At 59.1% G+C, this 10211-nt stretch overlaps 1 protein-coding gene across 4 annotated transcripts in view; it reads right to left on the reverse strand.

The window, feature by feature from the left end:
* Window positions 1-1539: 1539 nt before the first annotated feature.
* Window positions 1540-10211, reverse strand: part of Gtf2ird1 (GTF2I repeat domain containing 1) — a 58006-nt gene continuing 49334 nt past the window's right edge. For 2 of the 4 annotated variants that reach the window (XM_015491414.2, XM_015491413.2), the window contains exons 23-27: window positions 5996-6073; window positions 5616-5808; window positions 4746-4783; window positions 2838-2974; window positions 1540-1774 (exon numbers count right to left, since the gene is read on the reverse strand). In XM_015491414.2, the coding sequence (XP_015346900.1) occupies window positions 1706-1774; window positions 2838-2974; window positions 4746-4783; window positions 5616-5808; window positions 5996-6073 (515 nt within the window). In that variant the 3' untranslated portion in view covers window positions 1540-1705. The remainder of the gene's footprint in view (window positions 1775-2837; window positions 2975-4745; window positions 4784-5615; window positions 5809-5995; window positions 6074-10211) is intronic. The other 2 variants (XM_015491416.2, XM_015491415.2) reach the window with 1 other exon arrangement.

Consider the following 10211-nt stretch of genomic DNA (forward strand, 5'->3'; position numbering starts at 1 on the left):
ATCCGTCCAGCCGTCCGCCCAGCCCTGCCGACTGCCTAAGGCTGCCTGACCCCCCCCCCCCCCGTTCTTAAGTCTCTCCCTGAGAGGACCAGTGTGGGGCCTCCCAGTGCCCTTCCCCTCACACCCCACCACTGCTGCTTTCTCCAGACACAAGCTCCCAAACGGCAGCTCCCCCCCCCCCATCTTCTCTCTGGAAGTCGCCTTGCACAGGCACACTGGGGCTGCAGGGAGAGGGCCTGCAGTGCACTGCCCAAGAGGTACCCAGTTCAGCACGTGCAGGCGACCCTAGTCCCCACCCAGCCCTTCATGCCACCTCCAGCCACAGCATCTTGCTCCTGCAGCCCCTCCTTATTCCTGGACAGTGCAGATGTCCCCACCTGTGCACTGGGCCTCCTCCCAAGCCTCAGCTTGGAGTGTCCTGACTTCGCTCAAGATGAGGTCACCCTGCTTTGTGCCCCAGGGCCCTCTGCCCCAGGGCCTGTCCTCTCCACCTGTGATGGGAGTGGAGGATCCTGTGCTACAGGCTCTGTGACCCCTCTTCCTGCCCCCAGTCCTGTCCTCTCCCTAACTTTTCACCTTCTACCAAAATGCTGTGAGAGGCAGCTGAGACCCTAGAGATCTCCCAGTCGGGCTGGGGATGGAGCTCAGTTGGTGGAGCAGCACCCGCCTCAGGCACAAGGCCCTGGGCTCAATCCCCAGCACCCCCCCCCAAAAAAATAAAAAAGATCCCCCCCTGCCTCATGGTCCACCCAAAAGCCTTGCCCAAGAGGTCTCCATCCCGCCAGGGTGACCCACTGGACGTGTACTTAACACAAGGATCATCTAATCAGCACCTTTCCCCCCGAGCTTGTGCTCTACCTGAGCCACTTCCCCAGCACCTTTTTCCCCACAGACAGGGTTTTTTTTTTTTTTGTACCAGGGATTGAACTCAGGGGCACTCAACCACTGAGCCACCTCCCCAGCCCTATTTTGTATTTTAGAGACAGGGTCTCACTGAGTTGCTTAGCGCCTCGCTTTTTGCTGAGGCTGGCTTTGAACTTGCCGTCCTCCTGTCTCAGCCTCCAGAGCCCCACCACACCAGGCCTCTGAGACAGGGTCTTGCTGTGTCGTCCAGGCTGGCCTTGAACCTCTGAGTAGCTGGGATTATGGGCTCATGTCTTGACACCCAGACTTCACCTAGGTCCTGGGCCCAGGGGGTCCCTGCTGTCACTCCTGCCTGTGCCAGCTCAGCCCCAAGCAGGAAGGATGAGGGACACCCCCAGGTCCCAGCTCACAGGCAGGCTGTAGGGTGGGGAGGTGGCTTCATGTAACTGGCAGAAGACCCAAGACTTGTGGCTCAGGCCACTGCCTGGTGGAGGCCTGTCGGTGGCTCTTCTGTCTCCTGTGGCCTCTTGTCCTCAGGTCCCATGCCCCTGGTGGCAAAGAAACGAATGATGTCTGTCCCTAGACAGTGGGGCCTGAACTGGGCCTCCTCTGCCTGTCCCCAGCGGCAGTCACAATTCCAGAGGAGAACACACACAGTGAAGAGCAAAGCCAACTTTTTTTTTTTTTTTTTACTTATTTAAAAAGGCCTTCGCGGCAGGAATATAGTGTAAAAATCATTGGAAAAACTAAAAGGCATCGATACATATCCGAATATACACTTTGTACATAAATTACATTTCCTTTAGTCTTTCTGAGTGAGGTCCTGGGTCAGCTCTGAGGTCTAGTAATTAAGAGGTCCCGGGAGCTGCGTGTTGAGGCCGGCATAGTCCACCATGTACATTGGCCATTGCTAGAGAGAGGGGACAAATGTACCGGGTTAGGACTCCAGGTGATGCAGAGAGGACACCAGACGCTGAGCTCTGCTCCGTCAAGGGCTTCCTACGCCCGATTTATTTTGGGGCCATTGAAGCCCAGAGAGGGGATGTGACCTCTCCAAGGTCACACAGTTCAGCAGTAGCTGAGAAGGTGGGCTGGGGGTCTATGACTTCCCACCTGTGTCCCAGAGACTCCTTGTGTGGACAGTCAGGGGCACAGTGGCAGGGGGCTGAGGAAGCTGTCCTGTCCCTGGGCTGTGTGTGGAGGTGGGAATCCTCTATGGGCATCCAGACATTCAGGCAGGGACAAGGTCAAAGTCTGGACTTCGGGGGCTCCAGTGAAGGGTTGGGGGAGACAGTGTGGTCACGGAACCAAGAAGCCCTAAGGTCATTTTCACATGTGCTCAAATATCCCCCCCATTAGGACTCAAGATTTATTTTTTTCCCCTGGAACTGGGGATTGAACCCAGGGTGCTCTACCCCTGAGCTGCATCCCAGCCCTTTTGATTTTGTGTTTTGAGGGTCTTGCCAAGTTGCAGAGGCTGGCCTCAAACTTGTGATCCTCCTGCCTCAGCCTCCTGAGTCTCTGGGACTACAGGCCTGCGCCACCGTGCCTGGCTGGACTCAGGGTTGCTAAGCCAGATGTGTCCCTAATGGGGTTTTCCCTTGGACAGGAGAGACAGATGCGCGTAACACAGTGGCACTGATGGAATTCTGGAGCTGGGCTCTCCATCCAGCATGGGTTGGTCCACCCTTGAATCCTGTTGTCTTCTTCTACACAGCGGGGTGACACCCCCACCTCGAGGAGCCCGCTGAGGCTCGGACAGACCCTGGGTCCTGTCTGTGAGCACTGGCAGGAGGGGCTGTCTCATGAGGGGACAGGCTGAGGCAGCTGCACCGGGAGGCAGGAGGGCCTGCTCAGAGCCCAGAGCCTCCCCGAGGAGCCCCCACCCCACCTCCTGGAGCAGGCAGCCCCGCCCGAGCGAGGGGCAGAGGCCAGAGAGAAGCTTGGCGGAGTCCAGGTCTGTGCAACTTTACCACGAGTGAGATCTGGTTGGTGGGGGCCACAGACTCCGGGTTGGAGGACGAGGAGGAGGAGGAGGAGGAGGAGGAGGAGACGGAGTTGCCTTCGGAGACCCGCTTTCTCTTGCGCTTGGGGACGTTGCTGTCTTTGGCTGGGGGGAGAAAGGCTGCTGAGGGGGGATGGTGCGGGTAGGGGGCTTCTCTCAGCCTGGGAGCTCCCTGCAGGAGGCCGGGCTTTCAGGGTCAGGGTCAGCACTGCAGACATCAGCCCGCCCCGTGGTCAAGACTGTCCTCCTCTGCAGACCCACCCAGGGCCACTGGCTCCCGCTCTGGCCCCGGCTCCCACCACCTGCCTGCCTGGCTCACCCTGCATCAGCGGCTTCCAGGTCGACCTCCCCAGAGGCTCAGTGCGGGCCCTGGTTCCCCCTCCCGCTCCCCAGAATGCCCAGCTCCCTTCCTGGGGCCAGTACCCGTCCTGCCCGCAGCCTTGGGAGTGAGGTATGAATAGGTCTTGCAGGCAGCTGGGCCTGGTGGCACATGCCTAGAGTCCCAGCTGTTTGGGAGGCTGAGGCAGGAGGATTGCTTGAGCCCAGGAGTTCAGGGCCAGTCTGCATCTTGCTGCGAGACCCATGAGATACTGCACAAAGCTCTCCCCCACCGCCTGTTTTTTGTTGTTGTTGTTGTTGTTATTATTGGGGACTGAACCCAGGGCACTCTCTCCCACTGAGCCACATCCCATCTTTTTTATTTTTAGTTTTTTGGTACCAGGGATTGAATTCAGGGACACTTGACCTCTGAGCCCTATCCCCAGCTCTTTTCTGTATTTTATTAGACAGGGTCTCAATGAGTTGCTTAGCGCCTTGCTAAGTTGCTGAGGCTGGCTTTGAACTCGTGATCCTCTTGCCTCAGCCTCCTGAGCAGCTGTGATCACAGGTGTGTGCCATGGTGCCTGGCTTGTGCACAGCTCTTGGCACAGTGTCTGGCACCCAGCCAATGCTCAGAGACTGGGGACAGGTCCTAATTGTGTGACTACTGAGCTGAAAGCTCCTCTGCACAACAGGTGCACCCCAGTAGAAAGAAACTCTGGGGCACAGAAGCCTAATGTATCAACTTCTCTGAGTCAAAATGGGGGACTTAGCACACAAGGCTAGCACACAGTAGGACTCTAGGTATTTCGTTGCTGCTGGGTAAGTGGATATGCACGTATGAGACTCACAGCAAAGCTTTGTACCTGTGTGCTATTGGAGTCTTTTATCTTCCTTTTTTTTTTTTTTTAAAGAGAGAGAATTTTTTTAATATTTATTTTTTAGTTTTCAGCGGACACAACATCTTTGTTTGTATGTGGTGCTGAGGATTGAACCTGGGCCGCACGCATGCCAGGCTAGCGTGCTACCGCTTGAGCCACTTATCTTCCTTTCTTTTATTGCCAGGCTGAGGATTGAGGCCGGCCTTGAGCGGTGGGACAGGGCTGTACCCCTGGGCATGGTCCTGTGCGCTACAGAATTCGTGTTTGGGGCTTAACCGCATGGGAACCTAAAGGCTGCAGGGGGGATGGGACCCAGGTGCTCTTAATCACCGAGCCACGTCCTCAGCCCTTTTTATGTTTTGAGACAGGGCCTGGCTGAACCGCTGAGGACGGCTTTGAATTTGTGATCCGCCTGCCTCAGCCTCAGGATACAGTCACTGGGATTATGGAGATGGAAAAATATCAGGTGCCACCATGGGTCTCTCGGTGTAGTGGCACCGGTGGCCTAAAGATCCCTCCCCAGGCCACCACGCCCTCCTGAGGCACTGCCTCTGCCTGAGAGCAGCTCCCCTATCACGGCCTAGATACTGCCACCTGTGTCTGCTGGCAGACAACTAAGTTCTCTGGACTCTGGTCCCCCTGAGGCAGAAGGGTGGCCGCCTCAGCCTCCAACTCACCTGGCACCTTGGCATCGTTGCAGAGTTCTGCAAAAGGCCTGGAAAAGAAAGGGATGAGGTGGGGTCAGAAATGAGGCGCCCCCTCCTCACCTGCTCCCTGAACATGAGCTACAGCCTGGGGACGTGAGATGCCTCTGCGGTCCTCACACTCAAGCCTGCTGGGATGTCATGTGCTGCCACAGGCCCAAAGCAACAGGACCAAGTGACCAGGCACCGCAATCTCTAAAACCCTGAGCCAGCTGGGTGCACTGGCGCATGCCTGTCATCCCAGAGGTCTTGGGAGGTAGGAGGATCCCAAGTTCAAGGCCAGCCTCAGCAACTTAGCAAGGCTGTGTCTCAAAATTATAAAAACAACAATAAAAAACAGCTGGGATGTAGCTCAGCAGCAAAACACCCCAACATTCAATCCTCAGTACCACAAAAACACCAAAACCCAAATATGCTCACCCCAAAAATGTACCACAGTGTTGCCCGTGCTAGGAAAACTGTAGGTCTCTGTTTCCTTGTTCTAATTCTCAACTTGGCCACCTGTGCGGGCAGGTATTTATTTTTGGCGCTGGGGATCTACCCTTGAGCCATGCCCCCAGCCTCTTACATTTCTAATTTTGAGACAGGGTCTCACTAAGTTTCTTAGGCCTCGCTAAGTTGCTGAGGCTGGCCTTGAACTTGCGATCCTCCTGCCTCAGCCTCTGGGGTCACTGGCATTACAGGTGTGCGCCACTGTACCTGGTGGCATGTACTGCTTTTAAATCTGAAAACTGTCAAATAAATGATTTTTGGCTTCTGGCCTTTTGATCAGGGACCCCCAACCCTGGCGGGGCTGGTCTCCACGAGTCCCCTCTCCCACGGCCCCTGGTGCCGGTCACTCACTGGAGCTGGTTGATGATGACCATGCGCACGTGTTCCCGGGCCTTCAGGATCTTCTCCAGCCGGTGGATGTCATAGGTGTTGGGGTTCCGAAAAGGGATGTCATCGGGCAGGCCCGTGACCTCCACAGCGTCTGGGCTGTCTCGGATCAGCTTGTAAGGAACCAGCACCGGGCGGTTCAGGCCCAGGGCCTCCCCTGGAGGGTGAGGGGGACAGTGGTCTCTGGTCACATCTCTAGGGGGAGGGCTCAGCTGCCATCTCACCCCAGGAAGGTGTCACAGTCAATAAACTCGCAGGGCCAATGAGGGCAGATCTGTCTGGGTGGGCTGTAGGGGGTGCCCAGGGCTGGCCTGCAGACCCGCATGGCCGCAGGGGACACTGACCGTACTTCTCGTTGAAGAGCTCCTTCACCTGCTCCCGGAGGATCACCTTCTCCCCGAGCCTGTTGGCGTCATCCTCATCTGCCGAGGAAGACGGGGGGCTTGAGGGTCCCCACAGGCCTCTCCTGCGAGGGGCCCCTGGCCTGTGTCTCTGGGCTCCCCCCGTGCACCCCACACTTCCCAAGCAGCACCCTCAGATCAGAGGAGGCACAGCCCAGGGTGACGCCAGGGGTGTCACTAGTCACAGCCTCTCCAGGTGCAACAGAGACTCTCAGGATGTGACATAGGAAGGGAATTGGGGTGACCACCCCTTCTGCAGGTCTGAGGTGGCCCCCAGGACTATCAGGACGGGTGGGGAGAGGCTGAAGGGTGACCCTGACCTGGAGTGGCCCACGGGGAGGTGCCCGATAGCCCAGCCTGGGCCAGTGCCTGGTGACACCTGTGAACGTCCTGGAGGAGACGGGCATGGGCACCCCGGCCACCTTGCCCAGGCCTGAGTGGGAGCCACCTCTGGGGTCTCCACAAGGTCCTTGCGCAGCCCCTCCTGGCTGCCTGGACGTGCCCTTCCTGTGCTCCTTGGCCTAGAGGAGTCCCTGGTGTTGGGCCAGGGCCCTGGCCATGGGGACAGAGGGACAGGCGGGCCTCTGCAGGGAGACAACTCCTGCTCTGACCTTGGGGACCCAGTTCTGTTGAGGAGCTGACCCAGGCTGCGGGTCCCAAGCCGGGCTCCACCTGCCCGTCAGACCCGCCTGGGGGCCTGGTCTGTCCACATGCACTCCCCCATGGGGGGCTTAACGCATGGCGCTGGGCATCGGCTCGGCCTGACCCCCCTTCCCAGAGTTCCGTCAACGGCTGCTGAGTCCCCGACGCCTATTGTAAGTGTCAGTTGTCCCAGACAACCCCTCCCCATGTCCCTACCTCAGAGGACTATGTCCTCCTCAGATGCACTAAGACCCCTGGCTCAGCACCCCAGGCCCCCCTCCCAATGGCCTTCAGGACCCCGATATGGTAAGAACCAGCCTGATCCTTCCCCAGACCCAGGCAGGGACCAGATGGGCTCTGGGTGAAGGGCCTGCAGCAGAGCCTTTCCTCCTGTCCCCTGCCACCGAGGATCCCTGTGGTGGCAGACATGGCAGCACCCACACAGGACAGGGAAAGATGGCCGGGACTGCAGACCCATGTGTGCCAAGCCTATCACAGCCGAGGAAATGGGCTCAGTGAGGTTGACTGGCCCAAGGTCACCCAGGTACAAAGTGACAGTGCTAGTCCATCTGCCTGACCTCGGAGCCCTGGTCTTTCCACTCCCTCACAAGCCTTGGGTCCCAGGAGTCTGCTCCCCCATGGAGAGGCGTGGTCTGTGGGGTGTCCTGTGACCCCTGCCCACCACCCACAGCTCGACCTCGAAAGGAAATGGGCGGGACCCCCAAGACAGGGCCCTCTGAGCTGAGACCTCTGTGGTCACCAAGCAAGGACAGGGGTGGCTGCCTTGTGCACACAGGGTGCAGCAGACCTGACCTGGCCCTGTGGCCCGAGGGCGGTGTGGACAGAGAGGCTAAGATGGAGTCCTGAGATGGAGACCTGAGCCGCACTGTCCTGGGCTGGACACCCAGCTGTGGAGGGCCAGGACTCAGTCAGAGCTGGCCCATGTCATTCCCCAGGGATGTTTCTAGAGCGCCATTCAAGCTGGACAGGGTGCTGTCCCTGGGGACCTAGCAGGGGACGTGGTGTGAGGTGACCCCAAAGCTTCTGTGTGAGACAGTACAAGAAAGTTCAGAGGCGAGCCACTGGGTGGTGACATCCTTGGCCCCTCAGTGTGTCAAGCCTGTGGGGGATTAGCTGGGTGGTGACTGCAGACGGGGGTGTGGCCAGAGGAGCCCTGTCCCTCTGCTTCCTGATGCCACGTCCCCAGCTGCTCCCCTCTGCCACCCTCTTCTGCCACAATGTTCCTTCTGACCTCGAGGCCAGTGTGCTGGGGCCAGTGCTGTGTGCAGACGGAGTATTCTGCCCAGCACCAGTGAATCCGATCGTACCCATTTGGAAGATATTTCCGTACCGTACATTCCCCTGCTTGTTCCCAAAGTGCTCAGAAATAAAGCTTTTTCTTTGCTCTTTAGCTTAGGGCAACTTCAACATCGGACACCGTGAGCCCCGAGTGAACTTCTCCTCCTCCAAAATTGTCCTCGTCAGGCCTTTTGGTCCTGGCGATGGAAAAGCTGACCCCAACTGCCCAGCACCCAGCCCTGCCCTTGCGTGCTGTGGGACACCTAGTTGCCTTAGGAGATGGCAGTCGGGTCTGCCAACTGCCACTAGGTGGCCGACAGGAGCAAGTGGCAGGGGCCTGACCCAGCTGGGGGCCAGAGATGGGTTCTCAGAGGTGACAGCCACAAGGGACCCGAGGAACTGCAGCCTCACCGCACGCTGAGACTCCTCACTGGGACTTCGGAAGCGGGTGTGAGGCATAAGAGGCACCAGGAGCCCTGGGGTCCTGTGGATGCTTGGCTCAAGATGCCCCAGAGGAAACCTCCCCTGCTTCCTGGGGGGCCTGGCCCTGGGCTGGGATGAGCACTTGCTCAGCACACAGGGGCCCCCGCTGGCCGTGAACCTGGGAGCCTCCTGTCTCAGCCTCCCAAGGTGCTGGGATCACAGGTGGGGCCACTGAGCCCAGCAAGATTTTTCTTAAGGGGTGAGTTTTGGAGCGAAATGGGGCAGGGAAGGCTGGAGGTGGGGAGGAGACCCTGCCCTCTGGGAACTCGAGGCCACTCCTTGGGCAGTGCGGGCAAAGGAGGGAGCAGCTCCGGGACCCGCCCTCCCTGCTGAACAGGGGGAAGGGCAACTTGGGGAAGGGAGGTGCCCAGCAGCGTGGCCTTTCCTGATGTGAACTGTGGCCACTGCCTGTGACGGAGGTGGCTTGCCCCCATGCCTTGGTCAGCCCGCGGGAGGAGCCAAGATCCCTGCAGATCCAGATGGCCCAGCCAGTGGGTTGTGTGGCCGGGAGTGGCCCTTCCCCACAACCAGGCCGTGGCACACCCATTGTCTGGACTGTGACTATCACCAGGGAGCCCGGGGCTGTTGTGGGCAGCAGTAGCCAGGACTGGGCAGGCTGTGCCTCTGGGTCTGCTCACAGGCAAGACAAAGATCAGGGAACCCAGGACCTGCTGGGGACACCGCAGGGTGGCCACAGCCCGAGGGCCTCCGAGACTCTGGCTGCCCAGGTTCAAATCCCGCCTCTGTCCTCAGCTGTGACCCTGGGCAAGTCCCTCTCGCAGTCTTGTCTGTAGCAGTGACAGCAGCAGGGCCCGTGAGCAGGCACAGAAACGCCCAGCCGGCAGGTCAGGGCAGCGGTGGCCGCTCTTCCAGGCACGTTAGCAGGCCTAGGCCACGGGGGAGGTGAAGGGTATGTCCTGCCTGAAGGGGGTCTTCAGGGCCAGCGATGAGGAGGGTCCCTGGCCCAGGAGAGACAGCAAGACGACCCTGAGTCTAACCCTAATGCTGAGTGGGACTTGGAAGGTCACTCAACCTCTCTGGGCCTCAGTGTCCATATCTTCCAGGGGGAATCCTGGCCCGTTGCAGGATCTAGTAGCACATGCAGAAGAGCACTACGAAAGTTTCAGATCCCTGCCACCAGTCAGGATGTCCCTGCTGTCCTTAGTTCCAGGCCTCAATCCTCCTATAGTCCCAGGAAGGTAAATTTCACAAATGAAAACTTTCTAGGCCTCTGAAGTTCGCTCTCAAGCTCCCTGGGGCTGTAAGGAAAGACGTCAAGATGCACCGCGCGCCCCCTGCTCACCGTGCACTGGTGGGGAGGGGTTCTCAGACCTGCTCCTGAGAGCCTTCCACCAAGTCCCTTGAAACTGTCCCTTCTCTGGGTCCCCAGGGCTCTTCTCAACCCCTCAGGGCCCAGACACACCAGAGCTATCAAGCTCCCGAGTCCAAGACTGTAGTGTGGGGCTGCTGGGGTGGCACTCATGCCGCCCTTTCACAGAGCACTTAGAAGCCTGTGGGTGGGACGGGCACAGAGCCAGGACAGGCAGGAGCGGGCCCTGGTGCCCCCCATGCCCACGTGCAGCCCACACTCTCCCGGGGCCTTCCTGCCTGGGGCTGGGGTGCCAGTTAGATGAGGCACCAGAGGGTGGCTCAGCCCTGGGCCCCACCTCTCCTTGGGTGGGGCTCAGGACGATCGGAGGCCACATGGGAGACATCTGCCCGCCCCCCCCCCCCG

This window comes from Marmota marmota, unplaced genomic scaffold (assembly GCF_001458135.2).
Source record: "Marmota marmota marmota unplaced genomic scaffold, marMar, whole genome shotgun sequence".
NCBI lineage: Eukaryota > Metazoa > Chordata > Mammalia > Rodentia > Sciuridae > Marmota > Marmota marmota.